This window comes from Amphiprion ocellaris, chromosome 7 (genome assembly GCF_022539595.1).
Source record: "Amphiprion ocellaris isolate individual 3 ecotype Okinawa chromosome 7, ASM2253959v1, whole genome shotgun sequence".
Lineage (NCBI taxonomy): Eukaryota > Metazoa > Chordata > Actinopteri > Pomacentridae > Amphiprion > Amphiprion ocellaris.
The window spans coordinates 16,293,415-16,317,879 of record NC_072772.1 but is presented as its reverse complement, the minus strand read 5'-3'; the positions used below and the strand labels follow the sequence as shown (position 1 = coordinate 16,317,879).

At 39.1% G+C, this 24,465-nt stretch overlaps 3 protein-coding genes across 6 annotated transcripts; 1 reads left to right on the top strand and 2 right to left on the bottom strand.

Moving 5' to 3' along the window:
- Positions 1-1,428: 1,428 nt before the first annotated feature.
- Positions 1,429-3,323, bottom strand: LOC111578643 (protein FAM133-like). Its single transcript, XM_023285552.3, has 4 exons — positions 3,216-3,323; positions 2,980-3,059; positions 2,469-2,660; positions 1,429-1,614 (listed from the first exon to the last, which is right to left on the bottom strand). Exons 1-4 carry the CDS (start codon positions 3,235-3,237, stop codon positions 1,609-1,611), a joined length of 300 nt encoding a protein of 99 aa, XP_023141320.1. The 5' UTR covers positions 3,238-3,323; the 3' UTR covers positions 1,429-1,608.
- A 1,788-nt stretch (positions 3,324-5,111) lies between these two features.
- LOC111578638 (cylicin-2-like) lies at positions 5,112-15,761 on the bottom strand. Of its 4 annotated transcripts, none has more exons than XM_055011961.1 (24): positions 15,613-15,761; positions 14,898-15,055; positions 14,550-14,663; positions 13,921-14,001; positions 12,158-12,251; positions 11,325-11,377; positions 11,131-11,220; positions 10,882-10,980; positions 10,634-10,759; positions 10,212-10,301; positions 8,987-9,035; positions 8,825-8,886; positions 8,682-8,739; positions 8,477-8,592; positions 7,959-8,036; positions 7,608-7,745; positions 7,415-7,501; positions 7,213-7,290; positions 7,042-7,101; positions 6,713-6,829; positions 6,517-6,600; positions 6,328-6,420; positions 6,204-6,245; positions 5,112-6,015 (listed from the first exon to the last, which is right to left on the bottom strand). In XM_055011961.1, the coding sequence occupies exons 1-24, from the start codon at positions 15,632-15,634 to the stop codon at positions 5,392-5,394; spliced, it is 2,613 nt and encodes an 870-aa protein (XP_054867936.1). In that variant the 5' UTR covers positions 15,635-15,761; the 3' UTR covers positions 5,112-5,391. The 4 variants fall into 4 exon arrangements, with proteins under 4 accessions (XP_054867936.1, XP_035811092.2, XP_054867937.1 ...); XM_035955199.2 differs by having other exon boundaries at positions 7,213-7,287; XM_055011962.1 differs by having other exon boundaries at positions 8,706-8,739.
- Positions 15,762-16,629: 868 nt separating this feature from the next.
- On the top strand, positions 16,630-23,918 carry tp53i13 (tumor protein p53 inducible protein 13). The gene is made up of 9 exons (XM_023285551.3): positions 16,630-17,103; positions 17,232-17,309; positions 17,602-17,637; positions 18,284-18,342; positions 18,489-18,567; positions 19,455-19,583; positions 21,029-21,211; positions 21,329-22,454; positions 22,636-23,918. The coding sequence occupies exons 1-9, from the start codon at positions 16,987-16,989 to the stop codon at positions 22,740-22,742; spliced, it is 1,914 nt and encodes a 637-aa protein (XP_023141319.2). The 5' UTR covers positions 16,630-16,986; the 3' UTR covers positions 22,743-23,918.
- Positions 23,919-24,465: the final 547 nt, after the last annotated feature.

The window sequence follows — 24,465 nt, the reverse complement described above, 5'->3', positions numbered from 1 at the left end:
AAACTTCTACCACACTGCTGTGAGGGCCTAAAAGGTTTGTGTTGTTTCTTTACTGCTCATCTTTTCTCTTCCCTCACCCCAAGCAGTCAAGGGAGACTGACCAACTTAAACCAGGTTCTGTTAAAAAGGAGCTTCTATACTCTACTGTCACCAAGTGCTTGCTCAAAGTAAATACTTGGTTTTCTTTTTATATTGTAAAGTCTTGACTCTAATCTTTAAAGCGCCCTGAGAAGACTATTTGCACTTTTTACTTATGTTAGTCTTGTAAATTTCTGGTGTTTTTATCTTAAGTGGAAAGCAGTTTCGGTCAACTTAATTTAATGACCCTCATGAAAGATTTACACTTAACGCCTATTCAGGAATGATCTGCATACAAAATTAATAAAAACAAGTCCTTTGAAGTGAGTTATCTCCAATGTCTGCTGTGAATAAAAGTCTATGATGCCACTTGGAAAGAATGGAGAAAGGACATTCTGCATAACTTGCATATTTTGGGTTTTCAGCAGTATCAAAGCAATTCAGTGACAGTTGTTCTGCCATTGGAGGCTAAATTGTGACCAGAGGTTGCTCATTGCTAATTCGGCATTCTTTTAATAGAGCCGATCTGCCAGTGTAAACTAATACATGGTATATTTGTCACTTGGCATCCAGTTTTGTTGCACTAGAGACGTCTTTTGTGCAGTTGGCAATTGGCTTCACAGATGCATCAGCATCAGTTTTGATGAGGTTTCGACCAGGCTTTCTGTTCTTTGGAAATCACGCTGGTCCCACGGCAACATCTGACTATTTGTTTATATCCCCCAAAACTCACACATTATAGGATCGGTAGGTCCAAAACGTAGAACATCACACTGAGAAAACCCCGGTTTTAAGCAGTCATTATATTTACTTTTTTTTTTTTTTAAGCCTAAATAAAAATTAATTGCAGAGCACTTAAATGTAGCAGAGAATGTGTAGACTATTATTTAACTAAAAGATCAGACTCCTCCATGCATCTCTGGTCCATTGACAACAGCTGTTAGTGTCAACTCTGCAGGAAGCCTCAGCTCAGGACCAACATTTTCCATTTTAAACTTTATTTGCACAACTTCCTAAACATTTCCATAATAAAACACCTAATTAATAAAGCCATTCATTTATTTATTCTTTTTCTAAAGACATTTTTATTGTCTTTTCAACAAGATTGATGCTTGATGCTTTGTTTGTGTACCTAAAATGCTTGTAAATGTCAGTTTAACAATTGATCACAATGACAAAATAGCAATGTCTGTATTTTTGTATTTTCTTATAGTATAAATACTGAAAATTAAACTCTTTCCTCATTTTATGCTTGAACTTCAAAGCTTGATTGACCTTAAAAATGGACAGCACTGCCATCTTGTGGGGAACATATATATATGTTTGAAAGGAGGAACCCTGAAGGCATCGTGTTGTTGTCAGAACATTTACTTTTAGGAATTATCAGATTTGTTTACACCACACCATTGTGTTTCTATGACACCAGTAAAAGTACAAAAAAGTTGATACAATACAACCACAGACAGTCCCTTTGTCAACGGACAAGATTATAAAGAGGCTAAAAGAGCAGTCCAAGTCCTGCAGGAAGTATCAGTTCTGAAATGACAAAAAGGACAATGCTGTTACTGCAGAAAGGATGCATGATTTATTAAAGGACACCTTAAGTGCCACAGCTGCTATCTTTAATGTATGAATCATTTTGGCAGCAGCATGAGCACCAAATGACAGACATTTATTTATTTATTTTTTTTTTTTGGGAGGTGGAATGTCACGGAGTCAAGTCAGGTCACGACATGCCGAGGACAACATGTTCACTTCCACAAAGGTGACAGGAATGCATCTCTTTTATAATGTTCCTATCTGACCTGTTTCTCTTCTCTCACACCCTGGGCTAGGTAGTTCTTTAGTCATTTGCATGGAAAACTATTCGCTCAGATATGACAGACATTTTACTCTGGCTTTTCAGAGAAAAGGCTCCAGCAAAGAGAAAGGAATTTAGCTCATAGCTGATAACACCCTTACTCTGCTGCAGGTCAAGAGGCAAAAAATGAACCTGCAGAACTGGGAGATAAACACTTGACAACAGTCCAAGCTATGAATATATAGAACATACGCACACAGGAGGGTGTGGTACATACGATTAAAACTGGCACTGCTGGTAAGACCTGTTGTGGATGTTCCATAAATATCACTGGTTCCACTGTCAACCTTTGCACTGAGCTGTGACAGGCATGTTACCCGCTGAGCTGAATTTTATTGCATTTTGCAAAGTCTTCTACCAACTGCAGAACTGGACATGTTTAGGAACCGAGTCTCGAGGGAAAGTTATACTCAATCCATTGGTGTTCCACAACTCCAACAGGAGTAAACTAAAACAATGTTGAGGCTTCACAATTTCAACATTTCAACAGACAAGAGATCCTTAAAACTTGATTGCAGAATTGACCTACCTCATCACTGCTGGAGGAGGATGAAGATGAAGAGGAGGAGGAGGAGGTGGAGTTGCCTGGTTTCTTTTCACCCTTTTCTTTTTTCTTCTTTTCCTTCGTCTTCTCGTCCGAGCTCTTGGACTTGTGCTTCTTGTCAGACTTGTCTTTACAGTCGGACTTGCCTTTACCGTCTGACTTACCCTTGCAGTCGTCCTAGGAAAAAAAATAAAAATTGTAACACTGAATAAATCACTGATTATGTTGTGTATCCAGACCAGGTATCAGAACTGCACTGGCTACTGTGTCGAAGAGCAGAAAGCCAAACGGCACTGATGGAGCAGATTTACAACAGAAGCATCCACATGTCAGTTTTTTTTTCTACAACTTGCCTTGACAAGCCTGTAAATCACCAGTATATTAATTTAGCTGTCATCCAGAACAGACACACGTCACTGTATTTGTCAGTATCTTGAAATGCTCTTTTGACCTACATGAGCATCTTTGTTCGAATGTTTACATGCACATCTCCTACCTTCTTGTCTTTGCTCCATGGAAAAGTAAACTCATCCTTCTGCGCCTCCTCCTTCTTCACCTTTTCATCACCTCCCAAAGCTTCAAATGAGACAGATTTAAGAATCCTTTCAGAATCAAATTAGTATAAAATTAGCGTAGCATTTAGTTCCTCAGGTACATCCTGGAAGAACCCACATCAAGTAGTAACTTTCAAAAGACTGCTACCAGACGTAGTCGACTTAAATATGAGTTTACCTGATGTCAGATCGAAATCCATTATGACACCTGACGCTGCGCCTCTTCCAACAACTGGCCACGGAAGCCTCCACTCTGCTTTTCTAACTCCGACCGCACCTAAACCACGTGACCTAAGCAAACCACGCCCCCAAACACCTTTCCTGCCTGCTCCTGATGGTGAATCATTTTCAGCTGCGAAGCTGCATTCAAGTGTAGCTGGGAAATATCACAACTTAGATGTACACATTACAAACCTGTAAGGTAGTGAGTCAATTTATGTGAATAATTTGAAGTAAAATGTAAAGTATAATGTAGTGTTTCTGATTTAATGCTTGATATTAGAACTACACATCATTAATATTTTGCTATGCAAAAAATTAACACCAATGAGTTGTGAAAAAGTATTTTTTGCAATATATAAGTAAAAATCGGGGAAAAAAAGATGTTTCCTTTTTTTAAGACTTCTTTAAGGATTTTTAGAGGACAGAATAAGAGATGTTTAAAATGCATTTATTTTAAACTTCATCACTTTGCTTTAATTTTAGTACTTTATTCTTAAATTCGTAATAAAACGACTTAAGTAAAAACAAGTTCCATAGTTTTCATATTTTTAAAAACTTCTTGCAGTATACAAAATGTTAGTTTGAAAGTAAAAAAGTGCAGTAATAGTAAGGAACTGCACAATTTTTTAGAATATGTCTTTCGGTCCTTTCCACAACCGGTTATAGTAGTATTTTTTTTAAAATGAGGTGAAATATTTTAAAATGTGGAATACATTCTGATTGTTACTCTGCCAAGGAGACGCGGCCTCGGCGGAGTTATGTGACAATCAGCGATGGTTTGTCTGTCTGATAGTGGCATGGTGTCACTGTAACTACGACAAGTAAACCCTACGTCAGCTGTTTGCTGATGACCACATGATTGCAATCCAACAAAAAATTGACCGCTGTGGACTCATCGGGACTTATCCGTCAGAAATGATACAAGGAACAATTGATTGAATTGTGGGGGTGCTTCCGAGTCCCATCAATTCCCGCCACCTGCTACATATTTAGGTCAAGCGATTCGGTATACGTACATAACGTACATATGTAAAACACACACCTGTGCTCAGCCCAAGGTCATTTTGTTTGTGGGTACATCTATATTAAACAGACACATTCTATAGTGCCGGGATTTCTGCCACAAATTTTTTCAAGATTTCAGACGTCAGAAACGATATGACAACAAAGCAGCCTTGGTGGAGTACTGCGTTCTCTCAGTGCTTTTCTTGTTAATATAGTCTACATTAGTCCCTTAGGTGTTCTGTGTTTCTCTAACTATAGCTGTAGAATTATGAGTGTATGTTGTAATTGTGATAAAATACTGGGAAACAACCTCTGTTTTTTGCGATCTAATATGGGATCTTTCTAACACAGAAAACAGGTGTTAGATACTCTTAAAACAGTTTCTATGTTCTATAAAAGCACTACCTATTGAGATAATGACTATTATTTAAAATGAAGGTACATTATCACCATGACAAAGCATTGAAAATGTTGGAGAAAGCAGCCTAGGTACATGAATTGAGCAATGAAGCGACCCTTTGTTCATTTTTTGTACACTGGCCCCATCAGTACTTTATTACATATGATATTTACAGTGTAATTTATTAGCTGTGACCTAAATCAGTAACATTTATATCAGTAAAACATCTGTAAGAGGCTTTTTTCTTGTTTCCATCTTCATTCAGATTCGACAATATCAACCTTTCCATCCAAAACCACAAGCACGCACAGTGACTATTATGTTAATTCTCCCTTTGTACCTCAGATGTAAAAGTACAAAAAGTAGACAGCCTCTGAGCCAGTGTCAGTGAAATCCTAGCAGATCTTCTAATGGTAACAATAATATTAACAAACACAGCACACAATACAATATTGAAATCATGCTTTTTTATTATCCAAAGCAAACATTTGGAATTACTTTATTTGTCTGTAAATTGACGTTTCACCCATAAATCGGCTTTGTGGTTCCAACATAATCATCATTTTTCATGCCATATCTCTCTTATCTTGTATTATCTTGCATGCATAAAATATCAGGGCCCTTGAGAGCATAATTAAAGCACATCTCACCATCACCTTCAACTGCCTCCAATGTTATATAAGTTTTGTTTCCTTTTTAATCATAAACTATCTCGTTCTATGACATCTCATTGTTGGTAAGGCTTCGGGCCTTTCAGCAGGTCATATGAGGTGAGGGTGGTAGTGGATCGATCTCCATACCTCCTCGGGCTGTTCATCAGGGCCTCCATGGGGCTGGCAGGCCGGCGAATGGCGGCGTTGTCTCCCGTACCTAGGGACAAGCTAGAGATGGAGGGTTTGGAGACAGATGAGGAGCTCTGAGGATCCAGCTTTACGACGGGATTGGAAACAGATGAGGAGCTCTGAGGATCCAGCTTTACGGCGGGTTTGGAGACAGATGAGGAACTCAGAGGATCCAGCTTTACGATGGGTTTGGAGACAGATGAGGAGCTCTGAGGATCCAGCTTTACGACGGGTTTGGAGACAGATGAGGAACTCAGAGGATCCAGCTTTACGACGGGTTTGGAGACAGATGAGGAACTCTGAGGATCCAGCTTTACGACGGGTTTGGAGACAGATGAGGAGCTCTGAGGATCCAGCTTAACGACGGGTTTGGAGGGGAGCGAAGTGTAAGAGACGACAGAAGCACCAGGTGGCTTGGAGGTGCTGCCGATGGGAGCAGAGAGTCCACGACCGCCTGAGCCTGAACCCTCCACCTTTGGCTGGCTGCTTTGCTTGGTATCAGGACAGTCCTAGAATGAAATCAACACCACCAGCCCACATTAAGGATACTATACATGGAAAACTAAGTTAACTTTACACAAGGTGAATGGAATGTCTGTGAAACTTTTAGCTTGAGGATCAGTTTGACCCAAGAACACATGAAAGATTGCAATTAGCCACATAGTTCTCATATAACTTATATTAAAGGCAAACTTACCTTCTTCTTCTTGTCAGTTTCACTCCCTGATGAGCCTGAACTCTGTGCAGAAAGCAGGGAAACAATAAGGTTTAGTCCTCCCTTCTCATAAACAGGTATTATTATCATTTTATTGGCATTGCACCTTCTCCTTTTCTTTTTTCTTCTTGTCCTTTTTATTCTCCTTGTCGCTGCCACTGCAACTATCAGATGAACTTGATGAACTGGAGCTTGAGTCCTGTTCAAATATAAAAGCATGCAGCACTCCATAATCTAGCTTTTGGGGAAAAAAGTGAAACGTGAATGTATTTTTCTTCATTGCACACTAAACTACCTTCTTTTTGTCCTTCTTCTTTTTCTTCTTCTTGTCCTTCTTCTTCTTCTTCTTGTCATCATCACTACTTGAGGAATCTGAGTCCTTGGGTGTAAATATGTTACATGTGTTATGGTACTGCAGTTTTTAACATAGATAGGAGCTAGAACTTACAAATATATACAGGAGGCAATACAACAAATCTACTTTTTTTTACCTTTTTCTTGTCCTTCTTTTTCTTCTTCTTCTTATCCTTTTTCTTCTTCTTTTTCTTCTTATCATCACTAGAAGAATCGCTGGAGGAGTCAGAAGAAGAAGAAGAAGAAGAAGAATCCTGGACAGAAAAACAAACAATGAAAATACATATGTCATTAATAGAAAGCACACAGCAGACACAGTGGCATCCTGTTGTCAACAGCAAGGTGTTTCATTTTCACTTTTTACAGGTGTTTAAGCATTTGGAGACTGTAATGGAATATGGATTTTTCCATTTCACAAAACACCAGAAATGGAAGAAGAAAAAAAAGAAGAATGACACATTCTCACCTTCTTTTTCTTCTTATCCTTCTTCTTCTTCTTTTTCTTGTCTTTCTTTTTCTTCTTCTTCTAAAGTAGAAATAATAGGTGTGCATGATGAATTGTGCAGCTGTTTAAACTTCAGTGCAGATCATTCCTTCACTAAGCAGCAAAAAATCTACTTGCATGCAGTCATCTAACCTTGTCATCATCACTATCAGAGGAAGAAGAGGATGATGATGAGGATGAAGAGGAGCTGTCTTCAGAAGAGCTGGACTTCTAGAAAGAACATGAGTAGAAGCACATCCTTTTCAATGAGCTCAAAAAACTCTATTTTTTATTTTCACTGTTTAACCACACTTTTATCACGTAACAACATATTATATGTGATCACAGTGTTTACCTTCTTCTTCTTCTTCTTCTTCTTCTTTTTCTTCTTGTCATCATCACTATCCGAGGAGGAGGAAGAGGAGGAGGAAGAGCTAGAATCCTGTAAAAGAGGAGCACCAATAATGATTTAATACAAAACGCAACAGAGCCACTGAAGAACAGCACAAGAAGTACAGAACATACAGAAGAGTTGTCAATTCACAAACCTTATCCTTTTTCTTCTTCTTATCCTTCTTTTTCTTCTTTTTCTTCTTCTTCTTCTTCTTCTTCTTCTTCTTCTTCTTCTCATCTTCACTATCTGAAGAGGAGCTATCAGATGAAGAGGACGATGAGCTGGAGGAATCCTGTGGATCAAATCAAACACCAAAATCCTTTTTTACATCTACAACCATTTTAATTTTGAGAAAGAAATGCAACTGTCGAAAACTGAGACTTTCTGATTCATTATTCCTCATTGTACTAAATGTAAAAAATGTCAAAATACAACAAATGACACGTTTGCTTTTATGATACAACTTGTCCATTAGCGGACAAACAGTATTCACTCATCTGTATACCTTCTTCTTCTTCTTCTTTTTCTTCTTCTTGTCCTTTTTATCATCATCGCTGTCTGAGGATGAGGATGAGCCAGAATCCTGTTGCAAAACACAGAAATCCTTTTAATGAAATCACTGTGAATTTAACACGTCATAAATGTTGCAGCAGCACACGGTGGTGATGATGGACTATAACAATGGAAATAGACATTAAAAAACAATCAGCTGTATCAGGGTTAGCTGGGTTCGACAGAGCTGGGTAAGAATCTGTCTAAACTACTTTTCTAAGATGTGCCGTCCAACCACGTCAGAAATCAAAAGTGTTCGGAGTCAGTCTTGCAATGGAATTCCCACAATTTCTCCAAGGAGCCTGACATAGTGTTGAATTGGGTCGAACACATGAAAAATGTCTTAGATTTTTAAAGTAGATAATGAAAAGTTAAACTAGAAAGAAATATACAATGCCTGGCTCCACTCTCGCCTCAGCTAGCTGATCAGTCATGGTGTAAAGTGAATGTTGAGTGTGAATCATCAGTTACCTTTTTCTCCTTCTTCTTCTTCAACTTCTTCTTCTTGTCCTTCTCCTGCCCTCCTTCTCCCTCGTCATCACTCATATGGCCTTCCTCGGTGCCATCAAGACATGCCTCTGCTCCCCCTGATGGACAGGAAATGCCATTACAACCAAACAATAACACCTTTCTCACTCATTAATGGATTTTTGATCCATTTCAGCATCACACATACCAGCCAGTGTAGAAGACAACTTGCCTTCTTCTCCTGCTTTAAGGTCTTTGGCTTTGGCCTGTGGTGACAAAAGATAGTATGATTTTCTGTGAGTTTGAGCACATTTGGCTCGTGTGTTGTGCAAATGGGTGTGAGTATTTCACCTTTTTAGCTTCACCATCTTTCTTTTTATCTCCCTCTCCACTCGGTCCTGCGCTCTCACCATCTGCAGAAATGAGGAAGTCCAACAATACTGCATCAACACTATGTTTGGTGGCAGTGACAGCTGTTGTTGTCTTTTTTTAGTTAAACGTAGAAACGCTCACCTGCTGCAGACAGAGGAGTTGCAGTGCTGAGCTCGTTCTGCTCCTCATCCTGGAAAAGAACACAAACAATCAAGCTCATCAAAATATGAAGAGAGGTGTTAAGACTGCTAGTATTTTCCTGCAGGTGCAAAGCAAGCACTAGGGCAAATGCAGTGTTAATATAATTTTTTCTGGGGTGGAAATCTATTTTTTAGGAGATACCCATTTTCCATTGGATTTCGGTCACTTTTGGCCCACGTTACACATCAAAGGGTTAAGACTTTAAATTCTGTATTTCATTACAATTACAATGAATGCAATTATCATTAAATTAAAGTAACATAACTTGATTACTTTTGTTCCTTTTTGATAACCTCAACACTAAACATTGCACATGAAGACAAGCAAGAAATATCAATAAACTGGTTTTAACTTACGTGTACTCTGTAATGTGTGTGTATGTGCATGGTAATATATCATTCTTTATTTGTGTATTCTAAAATGATAATCCTGCTGATCTGTTATCTGAAAACATCTTGTTTTCCTGTAACTTTAACATAATGTTGTTATCTTTTTTTGCATCCTAATTGCATAATGCCTTCCCATGTATTCAAATATTCCCCAGTCCTGGACATGTGCATCAAAGTGCAATTTAACTCTCAGTGACTGAGGAAGATTGTTATACATCCAAAGAAACACAGATTCTATATGCTAGATTTTTGATGAATGAGCAGCCTTTACTAACTTGTAGAGCGTTGGATGCTTTCTGTACAGTTCTTTAAACCACAGTCCTTCATCAAAAGTATCTGATTCCACAGAGGGGGTGTTGATGATTTGTAAAGACAGCAACTGTTAGGCCTATTTGTGCTTCAACCTGGAATTTTTGCTTGCAACATGCTTAAGGAAAACAGAGCCCTGTGTATCTTGTGCTACCATTCTCTAACAGGCCCTGACAAGCACAGAAGCAACAATCATTTCTGCAGAAAGGATGTACACTGCTGTGGAAGTTGATTCATTTTCTGCTATGAATTAAACACAAACCTTTTCACAGTCATGGATTGAAAAAAAATATTTTATGATTATACCTGATGTGTGACATACTAAAATAGTAAGTCTGCTGTATACAGAAACTAAAAAAGTCACATGTGAAATGAAGGTTTACATATTTTGCAGCTTTGATCCTGACCTGAAAACTTTCTGCATAACTTTAGGCATTTAAAAAAAAACAAACACTGTTATATTTTACCTTTTTCTTATCCTTCTTCTTTTTCTTCTTCTCTTTGTCACTTTCAGAAGATGAGGATGAAGATGAAGATGAAGATGAAGAGCTGGAGTCCTGCATCAATAAAAAAATTGTCAGTTTGCTATTCATTCAAAAAAAAAAAAGTAATGCAATATATTGTAAAAACACAAAAATCAGACCATTGTACATAAGTCACTGGTATGACTAAATAAACCATAGGTATCTTGTAATAGTGCAACTGCATTTCTAAGTTGAACTTAGAAATGCAATTCACTGTTATGAACTTAAACGTACACATCAATGCTACATTTTAAATGGTCTGCAAAAATCCTTCCAGTCCTAAGATAAATATACAGTAAACAGCAACTCTATGAATGTAAGCAGTCAGAGGCTGCTTTGTACAAACGACATCCACACTGATTTACCTTCTTCTTGTCTTTCTTTTTCTTCTTCTTCTTGTCCTTTTTCTTCTTCTTTTTCTTCTTGTCATCCTCACTGTCAGAAGAGGACGATGAAGAAGATGAGCTATCAGAAGAGGAAGAACTGGAGTCCTGCCAAAGAAGAACAAATAAAATAAATATTATTTCAATTAAGATCTTTTATTCCTTTTGTATTTCCACAGACGTATGACAGACAGATTTGGCAGTTTATTTTTTATTTTTTTGAATTATACCTTCTTCTTTTTCTTCTTCTCCTTTTTCTTCTTCTTTTTCTTCTTCTTTTCATCTTCACTGTCAGAGGATGAACTGTCAGATGAGGAGGAAGAGGAACCCTAGGATACAGGAAGTAAAATTTTAGCAAGATAAAGATAAAAAGTGTATTTCATGTATTAATGTGTTGTTTTTAGTGATTTGTCCTAACTAAACAGCTAGTTGACTGCATATAATCTGATGTACTGTAGGTTTGGCTAAATTCGACACACCTTCTTCTTTTTCTTCTTCTTTTTGTCCTTCTTCTTCTTCTTCTTCTTCTCTTTCTTCTTGTCATCCTCTTCATCTGATGAGCTCAAATCCTGAGGCAATAAAAGAAAGAATGTATAAAATGATTAAAGGGATGAATGAATGTCTTACAACAACAGGATGATTAAGATTACAAGTCATTTGAGTTTTGTCTCACCTGGCTCAGCTTCACACCTTCTATAGACACCTGTTCAATTTGGCCATCAGGTCCTGGAAATAGTGGACACATTAAAATGTACAAAACAAAACAAACAAAAAAAAAAAAACATTGTAAGCTCAGAGAAAATCAAACACTTGATTCAGATCACATATGATCCCTGATGCAGTTGAGCAGAGAATTTACAGTCATGCAGTTCTGAATAGTGTTCAAGAAGATTCAGCAAACTTTAGTCACAACCACATTAATTTAACAATTAAATGGAATGAAAGAAACTAAATGCAAGGGATAAAGTTTTTATTCTAAACACACACGTAAAATTTTACGACTCTTGGAAGTCACCATATGGGTGATAATAAACATCAGAATGTGCATGTTACAGTTTGAATGTCACCAAACTGACAGCGGTCGTCTGTGTCACCATACACTAAGTCCATTATGAGCATGTGAGGTGCTGTGAGATCTAGAAGAACTGAAGGGGCCCTGAAGCAAAACACCACCCACAAACAGGCTCTGACCTTTATGCTACCAAAAGCTTTACAAGGAGCTTCTGTGTCACTTTGTGAAGGACAACTATAACTAAATGTCTGCATTTCCTTAAATTTGCAGAGGAATCCAGGGAGAGACAGAAAATAAAACCGCAGCAGACAAGATGAATTCTTGCAAGAAACTGGAGATTTTCAATACAATTGTACTGGCACATCACATGATGTGCAGTCTATGCTTTTGTAAAGGAGAATGCACAGAACATGGAAATACATGAACTTCACAAAATTTGCCTTCAGCAGCCACCTAAAAATGCTTGCAAGCAGGAAATATTACATTTCACTCACCAGGCTGAGATATGACGATACTGTCCCAGACGTACTCTTTGTCACCAGTCTTCTTCTTCTTCTTCTCCTTTTTCTTCTTCTTCTTCTTGTCATCCTGCAGGGAAACGCTGAATATTAATTCTTTCATACATGCATTTTATTGTATGTCTGCTAATGCATGGAACTTGCTTGCAAAGTGAGATTTTCTTTTGCCTAGTAAAGAACAGATACAGATGAAGTCTGGATCAGGACAGGTGGCTGCAACCAGTAATAGAATAATGCAAGAACAAGAATATATCAGCACATAACAAATGACACGTACAGACAATACTGTGTATGGCACATACAGCACTGCAAATGAATGAGCATAGGCTACTAGTATTATGTAAATATAGATAAGCATGACCACAAAACAACAAATACATAAAATGTCTTGTGAAATCTGGTCTACTCTCATAAAGCTACATAAACATATGATTTTACAGTCAAGATTAGCTTTCTAAGCTTGTACAAAAGGTCTTTCAAACGTTTTCATGGGGTGTGTTCCTCTTCTGTCAGACTACTGCGTACTATCAGATCCAACAAATTACAGCCACCGCCTGCTGCCCCAGGTGAAATGCATTCCAGCCCTATGTACACTTGCTTTTCAGTTTTTCTGCTCTTATAAAAAAAAATTTTACAATGAGGTTTTACAAGCTCTCAGTCCCATCAGAGGTGAACAAGTGGGCAGGAAACCATTTGTTCTACACCAGCCTCTCTGTCTTTTGTTTTTGTCTTTTGTCTTTAAAGCTTGTAAGAGTGGAATCGCTTGCTTTTCCTGAGTCTCCTGATGTTTCACCCACGCCCTCAGAAAATGAAAACACCATGTAATCGTACGACTACCGTCATGTGGAGACAGGCATTACTAAACTAATTTACTTTAAAAATTTGATCTTTGGTTTAGAGTTATTTAAAAAGCAAAAAAAGTGTTAATAAAGCAGGCCTGGAGACAAATGATGTTCTCATCCCTGAATTTCCCAAAAGACTTTAAAAAAAAAAAATGCATGTTTTAGATTCCTAAATTACACTGAACAACCTTTTCCTCCCTCTAATTTCACTCTAAACACACTGTACTGGTCATTTCAGATGATATCCTCACTGGAGGTCACATAGTTAGAAGAGACTAACGATCGCCAATGAGCTTATGTAAAATCGTGCTTGTAACAAAGTACACAAGTCCAGTGGAAGGACTTTACAAGGATTTACATAAACAAGACTGCAGTCCCTTCAACTCCTTTGAAAGATATTCTGGCATTAACTAAAAATACATTGAGAGAAGTACATTGCCTAGTCAAGCATCAAGACGTCTACAAATACTCACAGCATGCATTGTTGCCATGACTGAAAAGTATCTACAACAGCAATGTGTGTACGACGTGTTAGAACAAGGCAGGAGTTGCATAGAAGCAGTGGATTTCTACCGGGTTGAAATGAAGAGTACATGCAAGAAAACTGTCAAACATCTTGCAGCTGAAGGAATTTTGCATGGAAGTGTGGACAAAGATTTCAGCAAGCCAGCTTTAGGGACTGCAAATGGCCAACAGGAAGTTGTTTTGGCTAACGGGGGCAATAGTACCATCTGATGCCAAGGGTGTACTTACTTTTTCCACAGACAAATATTAACAGTTATTAATAGTTTTCCTGAAATAATTTTTGAAAAAAAGCAAATTTTCCTTGTGAGTTGTTTTAAGTAGGATCATCCAAACATGTCAAATGACTTCGGCACATGCCAATCCTTAACTTACCTCACTATCACTGTCTGAGGAGCTATCGGAGGAAGAAGAGGAGGAGGAGGAGGAGGAGGATGAAGATGATGAGCTGGAGTCCTGTGGAGAAACAGGGAGGGGAGTTATTACTCAACTTTGTGGAAATTTTGAACTTGTTTATTTATACACTGCTTTGTTGATTAAAAAAAAAAAAAAAAGAGAAGTGAGAGTCTTAATCAATGAGTCACTACAAACACTCCAGGGCGAGTCTTTGTCATAGTTACTTAGAAAAGGTGGTGTGACTGACAGCAGCAGGGAGGGGTTCCTGAAGTAGTTGGCAGCACACAAAGACAACGCCACGAGCAAGCATAAACACACACCTACTCCAGTTATGCCATGAGAGAACCATTGCTAAAGTGACAGTTGATCCGCATGATAAACAAATAATTCCTTTCCCGGTCAACTCCTGTTTGACTGGCCGTCACCAGGTGGAGCCTATGATGAACTTCTCCTCTGTCAGAAGTCAGAACTCATGATTTCTGCAAAGTTCAACCTCACATGAATCAAGGCAACATCCTAAAGTGGCCACAGAATCCACCGACTGTCATGTGGCGACACGGTTTCATCTCATCAGACATGAGAGGAACAGTGACTACAACCACGCTTACCTTCTTCTTCTTCTTTTTCTTCACCTTCTTCTTCTTTTTCTTCTTCTTGTCTTTCTTGCCGATACCCTCATCTTCACTGTCCTCGCTGTCTGAGGAGCTGTCAAATGAATACTCCTGGTACAAGAAAATCGAGAATGCAGAGGTTATTTTCTGTCCTTCACAATCTTAAGAATCCGGTGGCTGGTGGGGAAAGAAATACATATAAATATTACAGTAACACTCAGGGTACTATGAAATTATAACTATCAGATAAAAGAGACATGACTTTTCTTGAACATTGCAAAAAGTAATATGGATTGATCCAGTGAAAAGAATGCTGTGTGTCCTGTGAATAGTTCTCATGCTCACCTGTTCATCTCCTGTTCCTGCAGGGCCTTTAGGCTGACACTTGTCTTCTTCTACCTTGCTCGGCTCTGTGGGCTCTGCTGCCTTGGTGAGAGTCTGCAAACCACCAGGCGGAACCACTGCCGGCTGCTGGACACCTGCAGCGCCCGCTCCACCTGGAGCTAACCAGTTCATGGGAATCGCATTAGAGATGCCTGGCCCATAAACACAAATTACTCTGATCTGGGTTTTGCTTTTCTTATTTATGATCCTGAAAAACACTTAAGAGATGAAGGATCAGCTGTTCTAGCAACCTATTTTTCCTATGCTGGTTGAAATAAAAACAAATGAGGGCATTGTGTGACTGCACTTCCTGACTATCCAGCTTCCTCAAATGGACAGAAAGGTGGCAACATATGAAAAACAAACATAAAATGCAAAATTTACACAAAGTTTCCTGCAGAATGATTACTCTCTGGAGCCCTAACTATTGTAGCAATTCTGTAGTGCCACACCCCAACAGTAGAAGACAAGAAGAGACAATCTTTGCTTTCCGTGAGTATGTTATATTAGTCAGAGAAATGCTTTTATGAAACACGAATAAACATGTTGCTGTCTTCCTGAAGTTATTACTCTATGCTGATTTTTCTTAAATTAAATTAATTAAATTAAGCCCACACCCATCAAAGTAAAAACTGAAAAAGTACACTGCTAAATAAATCAGTCATAGAGATCAAACCTTTAGGGAGTGTGGAGTCCATTTAGGTCCAGACTTCTCCTCTGTCCCAGGTCTCCTCTGACAGTCCCACCTATGAGGTTTTGCAGTAAGGTGTGTATCTGGATCTTCAGGGTGGGGACACACGAAAGCTGTCCCTACACAACATCAAAGCCATTTCCTGAAACAAATTTCAAAATTTAGTTCGCTGGAAGAGAAAATACGTATTATACAAGTAAGAATTTACCCTTTAATTTACCAATTCCAACGTGTTTATTAATATTTTTGTTCTTTCTGATAGAATAAGTAATTGTACGTTTTTATTTCAGTGGTTATTGTTTAGACAGTCGGTTTTATTTTGAAGGCTTCTGACTGTGTTTAACGTGTATGCAGCTGCAGAGTGTGGATCACCTGTGCCAACAGGTAATACTTGTTTTACTGCTCATGGTGACATGATTATAGCTTTAGCTGCAAAGTATGCACGACTGAAAATTCTGCAAGGGATTGCAGTTCACAGGTCGACAGCCCACCAATGTCAAAGACTGTTTTTTTTTTCTTTTTTCCTTTGGTAATGTAAAAATATGTGAGTATATATTAACTACAAGCTTTAAGAATGAGCACTGGTTTAAATGAGATATTGCCGCTGTGTCGCCTCCCAGAGGATATTCACAGTTAAATACACAGGGTAGTGTAACAGTTGTCATTTACCACTAGTTCAACCTTTGCCTTTTGCTCCTCTACAGCTTCCGTAGTCAAGCAGTTGCGTAAAGTTATCCAGAAACACCAGACACTTCCGGAATTTTATTTCTTATTCCATAAATGGGAGATTAAGACCGTGTCCGAAAACATTAGTAAACTTTAAAATAAAATAATACCAAAGCAAATACCGGTCGTCTGCACATTACTGTATACTGTAATACTTAACTGAGATATATGTAAAAAAAAATTGAAAAAGAAAAGAAAAAAGCTGTGAAGTTGTGAAGGCGCAACTGTTTTATTTTGAAATTTCTAAGGAAGACGTTATGTTTTAGTAACACCATGTCACTAGCCGACAAGGTGTTAAACAGTGGCGAAGTACTTCTGGGAGTACACAGTAGTCTGTTTTCTTACGTTTGTCTGTGTTAAATGCGTCTCACGAGTAACTCCATAATGTAAAATAACTAGCTAACGTTAGCGTAGCGACGGGAAGACGACGGAGAGACGACACCGAGGGTCGGTTACTGTTTTAACCCATGCTCGTACATCTCACCGCCCCTCTGTTATGGACGTTAACCAGAGAAAGTTTGTGTTTTGGGGATAATGAAAGGTCGTGTCTTTGTCAGTCGGCTCTGGAGCTAGAGAGGACCAACGGGAAGCTATGACGGCTATCTAAATGCGGGTCATTTCACACTTGTCATCATGCCGAGCCAAGCGACGTCCCCGCGGGTGACTGTGGCTGTGCTGGCCGCGCTGTGGGTCAGTGTGGGTCGGTGCGGTGAATCCGAGCCTCCGGGACCTGGATGCGACTATGGAAAGGTACCTTCTTAATATCTCGTATACCTGATTGTGTGTGTGTCACTTTTACTGGATTGGAGTTATATGGATTTATTGCAGGTGTTAAAATCCAGTCCATTTCCTGGTGTGTGTGTGTGCGTATGTGATAGGTCTCTTTGGACATGGATGTGCCTGCAGGTGCTGTCTATTGGGATTGTGCATCATCGATCTGGCCAGAGTCTACTCAGGTAACCATGGATACCACACATCATCATCATCATCATCTGTGTTAGACATTACCTCCAGCGGCTCAGATGGGTGGGGCCGCTCTGCTACAACACAGTGGGTGCCAGGAAGTTTGAACAATTGTTTGAACTAATTGTTTGGATAAACCCCGCTGGCACACGTTTAAATCAGCTCCCAAATGTACTTGGCTCACTTCTAATCACCTCACAGCCTAAATATTTTACAATGCTCTGTGTTGTCTGAGGTTGCTCCGTCAGCGATTTAACCAGTGTTCACTCCGATTCTTATCTACAGAGGCATCCTAGTGTTGACACTGTGTATGATCCTGAGGTGAGTAAACGCTTTGCCAAGCACTTTAATTTAGCAGCTGCTGTCTTTTATTGAGTATTACCCAACCTTTGACCCTCCAAACGTACAACCTGCAACGGTCAATCAATTATTTGTCTACTATTGTGGTAGCTTTGTACAGAAAAAAAAGTCAGAATCTCTGTTTCAAGCATTTTAGATTTGAACACTTTAGGTGTCTTTACTCCTCCGTGATGGAAAGTCTTTCGGCTGTTGACAAAATATGACATTTGAGGATGTCATCTTGGGCTTTTGCAAACACTGTTTTGCACAGCTTTACACATTTTGCATCTTTTTCTGACATTTTATAGACCAAACAACTAATCGATTAGTCAAAAAAATGAAAACAACTGTTACTTCTTTGTACATGGCTGTCTCCTAAAATCAAGGCATTATTGGATCAGTCAGTGACATGTTCAGAATGAATCAAATGCCTCCCGTTGCAGATATATTACCCATAGTAACTTCAGTATGAGTTAACTAAACACTGTTCTTAATATTCAGTAAAACATACTGGTAAAAAATGCGCAACAGATAACTTTGTATTAGTTTTGTGTGCTTGATGACTAAATGTACAGATGGGGTGATAAAATCTACTTTAAAGTGACTCTTTTTTTAAATTGTACTGCAGCCAGCAAGGCAGATTTGTATGGATAAACCTATCTCCTACAATCACACCATTCCCAACAGGTAAGTGGACAGACATATGGTACAATGTCTTCTTGGTGTAAATGCTTTATTTCACTGAAATAACGTAATATATACACGCTATACAGTGCAAGGGCCAATAAAAATATTAAATTATGGTTCTATTTTTCTGCTAATGTCTGTTGTAGTGGAGCGTACAGACCAGTAAGGGCAGAGAGTGGAGAGTACTTGTACTGTCCTCCTCAACGGTGGCTCAACAACTTGCATGTAAGTAGCAAGACATCTATTAGCATGTACACAGTGTGGCTGAGGCTGTAAGAAGATTCAGTCTCACAAAGTTTCTGTACCCACAATAATGTACTGTGGGTGCAAAATCCTATACGCATATCTATTTAACAATAAAATGCTGATTACAGCAGCATGGCTTGTAGTGGTTATTTGACTCCGTCTTCATAGACACCCTAATAAATGTAACTAATGATTCCGTATTTCCTCCCCACCTATTTTGCCAAATCTACTACTTCACAACATCGGGATAAAACTGTGAAAATAATATGCCATAGTTTTGAAAATGTTGATGATAGCAGCATAGAGGAGTTCAGTAGTTGTAGACAGTAAAAAACCAGAGACCAAATTGTTGAGTTCTAAATTTGTCTAAGTTGGTTCCTACACTGGCAATCTTTCACGTGTCTTTTGTGAAACCGGAGTTCAGACACAATCAATGTGTTATTTCAGTGCAACTTAAATTAAGAGTAATATAGGGAAGACTGCTAGCACTGAGCTGTTTGGATCATTGGTATTAGGGCTGCCGCTAAACATGGATTTTCTTGAAAATTAGGGACTTTACAAACAGGATTTTTATTAATGGGCCATTGTACACCATCATGGCAGAAAGTCTTGGAGCTCACAGCTGGTTTCACACATTAGTTGGTGGTTGTCGGCTGTTTTTCTCCACAGAGGAAGCCAAACATTTTTCCCACAGGAATTTGATAGCTGAAAAACCAAATTAGGAGAAGAAGAGAAGATATTTATATTATTATCTGGACTTAGTTACTGATAGTCACAAATTTAGGAGAAAACCAAATCAGTGGAAGCTTTGTGGTAATGTAGTAATAGTCATGTGTGCTTACAGTAGGTGTTTGTATACTTTCTAGCATGGAGCTACTGCTTTGCTCTACCATCCTTGTGCACCGCTTCACGAGCGTCACCGTCTGTCTGTCCTGGCCCGGTCCTGTCTGTCTGACTACATCATTACCCCTCATCTACAGCTCAATAAACACATGGTAAGACATGTTCTGACAAAGCGGGGGTGACCTTTCCTTTACTTGTTAAAATATTTTGAAATTCAGGAACTTTGATTATGGATTTTATTGTCATCTTTAAAGACCCGCCTTTGTGAACATGTTATTTTTGATATTTTACCTTGTTAATACTTCCATATGTTATTTTTATATGCTGGACGGCGCTCCGTGTACTGCAGCGTTCTGAAAACATGAATTCAAGTTTCTGGAATTTCATACATAAAAATTCAGAGTAATCAATCACCTCAACTTGTGTGATGAAGTGGCAAGTGGTGAAGGGGTGGATGGAGAGAGGAAAGGACTTCAAAGTCCTGCACACTTTAGATCAGGGATGTCTAACTCATTTTAGTTCAGGGGCCACATACAGCCCAATTTGATGTCAAATGGGCCAGACCAGTAAAATCATAACATAATAACCAATAAATAATGTCAACTCTGCATTTTTTCTGTTGTTTTAGTGCAAAAAAGTACATTCTGAAAATGTTCAAATCTCATGAACTATCTTTTCACAGAACATTATGAACAACCTGAAATTTCTTAAGAAAACTAAGAGAAATTTTAACAGTGTTATGCCTCAGTTTATCGTTTGTGTACTACAACTTACAGATCACAGTGTCTACAAAGGCACAAAACATTTAGTCGCAGGTATCTGGAACTCAACAATATAGTATTTTACAACTTGTCAAGATCTAGAAATGTTATTGGATTTACATTCATTTCCACATCTGTGTGGTAATCTTGACCACCTGAACTGACACACCACACAAACTAAAGTGGGAACTATTAAGGAAAAGGTTAAGTTGTCCCCCTGCCTTGTAAATGTGTAAAATTTGTACTTAAAAAAATGTGTAGAAGTTGTAGAAGTGCATGAACTATAGAGTTCCATCAAACCAAACTCTGTCATACTGAAGCTGCTGACGCCTTCATATTTTCACAGTAAGTATTCATTTTCACCTCTGTTATTTTTACACTTTGCAAAGTCATCCTGTGGGCTGGATTGGACCCTCTGGCGGGCTGGTGTTGGCCCGCGGGCCTTATTTTTGACACCTCTGCTCTAGATGAAGCGTCAGTGTAAAGTTACATTAAGCCTTTTTAAGGCAGGAATGAATTACTTTTTTGGAAAGATCTTAATATCTAACCTTTATATACAGGGATACATTTTTAGTAGTTTAACTAAGCACTGGAGAGGGACTTTCAAACAACTAAAGACGTAACTTAATCCTGCTTCTGCAGAATTGGGCTTCTTAGGTGTTGACGTGGCCAAAAAACACCTATGATTTTACTTGCAATTTTGACGATGTGTTCTAACCTTTTTTTTTTTTTTTTTTTTTTTTTGAGCATACTGTGACTTGGAAAATTGTCAGTGGAGTTTTTAGCCTCTGGAGGAAAGGAAGTGATAGTATGCTGACTCTTTGCTCCATGTTCAGCCACTAGCCTTGGTGTCCTGGGGCCGTACTTTGGAGCTGTCCACCGTGGCCTCTGTAGACATCTGTGATTGGCTGGAAACCACACAAACCAGAAGAGATAAGTTTGACGGTGTGAGCGAGAGCAGGGACTACAACCTGCTGTTGATGTGGTCAGCAGGGCAGGAGCAACCAAAAAAAATGAAGGTTGGGAAACTTGTGATTGTGTAAATTTACATGCTGCCAAGTAAAACAAGCAGAAAAGAGTAATTTCAGCCTGTTATGTGTAAACTGAAATAAGTAATTGTTACTGTAAATCCCTAGGAGTCCTCGAGGCAGTGCTGTGAGCAAATCATCTCATCTCTGCTGACTGGAGCCACAGTTGCAGATCTGGAGCCCACCATGAAGACGGAGCGCTTGAAACAGTTTGAAGAGGGAGGCAAAAGCAGGCAGATAAGAGCTGCCCTCAAGAATGACAATGAGAGACGTACCACAACAGCAAATGTCTCCCAGAGGACAGGGGATGTCCAGAACTATAGCACCACGCTTGGACCATCAGCAGATTCTCTTCCAGGGAAAAGAATTCACTCAGATCCTTCTAATGCACAGGAAGATCCACAGTCTAAGATGGAAAATCTAAGTCAGAGTCCTACCCACAGGCCCACAGCACCTTTGGGGTCAGTTATATCTAAAACTACACTTAGAACTCATTCATTAAGAACTCCTCAGTCTCAGAAAGGCAGAGTGACACTGCAGACAGCAGCCCTCCAGCCTAGTCCTAAACCAACCAAACTCAGAAACCCAGACCTCTCTGCTGGGAAAAATGTGCTCGCAGATAGTGTGAACAGTGCGCAGAACCCTACTGCCAGGCCTGAAGCTGAGACTCTCAGATCCAAAGATGAAGGTACAGACTCAATCAAACACAAAGATAAAGACTTTGATGAACACAGCCTGAAAGTGAATGACTCTAAGGAGAAAAAGTTTGATAAGGACTACACAGCAGAAGGCAAGATGAAGGATAATGAAGTAGTAGATGTGAAAGAAAGAGAGGTGGAGACTAAAGAAATACACAGGGACAGACACTCTCACCGCAAAAGCGAAAACACTGGCTTTGATTCTGTTGCTGAATCCCAATCAGAGTCTCAGTCGCAACAAAACCCACAACCAGCACACGACAGCCAGCCTGACAGCCTGGACTGTGACAGCTGCAAAGCAGGTGAGCAGTGTGACTGTAGAAAGGCCTCAGGAGCCGAGGCCCGAGCTGCTGTCGTAAATAAAGGGTTGCCGAAGACCCCGAGGACAGATGAGGCGGTGTGGGCAGCAGCAGCGCTGGGCTTCCTGCTGGTTCTCCTGACACTGTCAGTGCTTCACACTCGCCTGTACCGCCACTGGAGAACTACACCCAGTCTGTACTGGCATGACCCACGGCAGGACTACGACAGCGTGGCAGGTGAGTGGACCACACAAGGATCTGTTTGGTCCAGATAAATAATGAGTTCCTCCATGGAGTTAACCCCTCTGTGCACCTAATTACAACAATGTCTTTTAAAAAGAGACAATTATTAACATACCCTCTTAGCTTAGCATGTTCTCACACGGCGTAATATTTTGTTCGCATGCTTTTCCTCTAGATGTGATCCGCAGGAGGTTGCGAATTGCACAGAGAAGGCGAAAAAGGGGCAGAAGGCAGGAGTGTGTTCTCCTGCCGAGCTCCTCCAGCTCAGATGAACATGCATAGAGCAATAAAGGGAACGTTCCCAAGAATGTCAAGACTGAGCTCAAGTCGTGTGCATGTCGAGGAGGTGAGGACTGGACCCAGAGGAGAAGGATCTGTTGCTTTTGTTGGACCCGTCTTTAACCTGCAGTATGCTGTTCATCTGACGGAGCTGGACTGAATCACACTGATCCCAGCAGAAGAGGTGTTGTTATATAACTGGATAGTTTAGGGTGAAATACCACATGATGTCGCACCTAAAAGGTCTGTCGGTTCCAAAACATTTTCACACAAAGTAATTTCACAGGATTTCTCTCATTGGATGCATTTTGATTTAGATAGGGACCACTTTTAAATGGACCAAGAAAAAGTTTTCTGACCATCCAAACTGAGTGCTGCATTAGCGCAGCTATTTGCTTAGTCTTAAAGCTTTAAATTTAGTATTTTGTTTTTATAGGTAGTTTTATAGTAATTTTGTGTTGCTTTTATCTGTAAAGGTTTTTATGTAAAAAGGTAAGTTGCTGTTGTAAGCAACGCTTTGTGTGGTTTTGGAGACATACGAACATGCTGCATTTTGAACATTAGAGAATTTCCCCAAGTGTAAAATCAAGTTGAGTACTGTTTTAAAATGTTGCATCTGAACAGTTGATTCATTTTACTGTAACTAGAAGCTTTACCATGACTCAAATTTCAGCTGTGGTCCTGCATTTATAAAGCTGATACCAATAATCATGCTTGGGAATTGTGAAAACCTAAAATCAGATTATAACCTTCTTAGATAACAAACATTTTTGAAAAGGATAGCTTATATCTGTTTATTTTTTAAAAACCGTGGAAGAGATATGCACTGATCAGGACTTTTTGCAATGATTTGTGCTGTTTGACTTTGCTGAAAAATCATTTACTTAGACCTGATCCATACTGCCATGCTGGAACACAGTGAAAAGCTGATAGAGAGGAAGGAGATTTCAGCATTTCTGCAGTCAATTTTTTATGACTCGGTACACCAATATGATATGATTTATTCATTTATCTCAGAACTTGAGGAAAACCCAAGAAATGACCACATCTGAAAGATGGTACTATTTGTTTAAAGCTTGATGTGTAATACGGTTTGTTATTATATGGATTCTAAAAGCTATGAGGGATTGAAGTGGCTATATTGTTATGATGATGAACTTCAGTATGAAGTTGTCTGGATTTTTTTGTTTTTTTTCCTTGGAGGACTTGTTATTGTAAATTAAATCAGTTTGAGCAGAACTAGCAGCACGACTACCAAGAAAACTAAAGGCTCAGTGTGATCAGAGATTTACTGAACTGTGAAGGCAGAAATTTGAAAATATTCTCTCATGAGGACAGGTTCAATTTGAAATAAATGACTTTTTAGAAAAAGAATATAACGTGTAAAAATCATTTCAGTGTCAACGTCCAAAAATGACAAACCTTTTATTCAAGAACAATCTTCAAATATCAAATTCAAACGAAAACAAGATCAATGCTAAAAAGTTTTTTCTTTACTCCGCCAAGGAACGTGGTGGAGTTATGTGGCGTATGTTTGTCCTTCTGTTAATCTGTCTGTTAGCAACATTACTCAAAAATGGACTGACACATTTTTATGAAATTTTCAGGGAAGGTCAGAAATGACACAAGGACCAAGTGATTAGATTTTGGCAGTGATGCGGTTTACAGTCTGGATCCACGGATTTGTTAAAGATTTCTGTATCATTGCAAGATGGCGGCATCACTG

Bases quoted from the DNA above. Each gene is read 5' to 3' on its own strand.
- LOC111578643 (XM_023285552.3), bottom strand. From the start codon at position 3,237: ATGGATTTCGATCTGACATCAG. The intron at 3,060-3,215 runs GTAAACTCATAT...TCTCATTTGAAG, and splicing joins GGATTTCGATCTGACATCAG to CTTTGGGAGGTGATGAAAAG. The intron at 2,661-2,979 runs GTAGGAGATGTG...TTTTTTTCCTAG, and splicing joins CATGGAGCAAAGACAAGAAG to GACGACTGCAAGGGTAAGTC.
- tp53i13 (XM_023285551.3), top strand. From the start codon at position 16,987: ATGCCGAGCCAAGCGACGTCCCCGCGGGTGACTGTGGCTGTGCTGGCC. The intron at 18,343-18,488 runs GTAAGTGGACAG...TGTCTGTTGTAG, and splicing joins AATCACACCATTCCCAACAG to TGGAGCGTACAGACCAGTAA. The intron at 22,455-22,635 runs GTGAGTGGACCA...CTTTTCCTCTAG, and splicing joins GGACTACGACAGCGTGGCAG to ATGTGATCCGCAGGAGGTTG.
- LOC111578638 (XM_055011961.1), bottom strand. From the start codon at position 15,634: ATGGACTCCACACTCCCTAAAG. The intron at 12,252-13,920 runs GTAAGTTAAGGA...GTTTCCCTGCAG, and splicing joins CCTCAGACAGTGATAGTGAG to GATGACAAGAAGAAGAAGAA. The intron at 8,887-8,986 runs GTGAGCGTTTCT...TCATTTCTGCAG, and splicing joins AACTCCTCTGTCTGCAGCAG to ATGGTGAGAGCGCAGGACCG.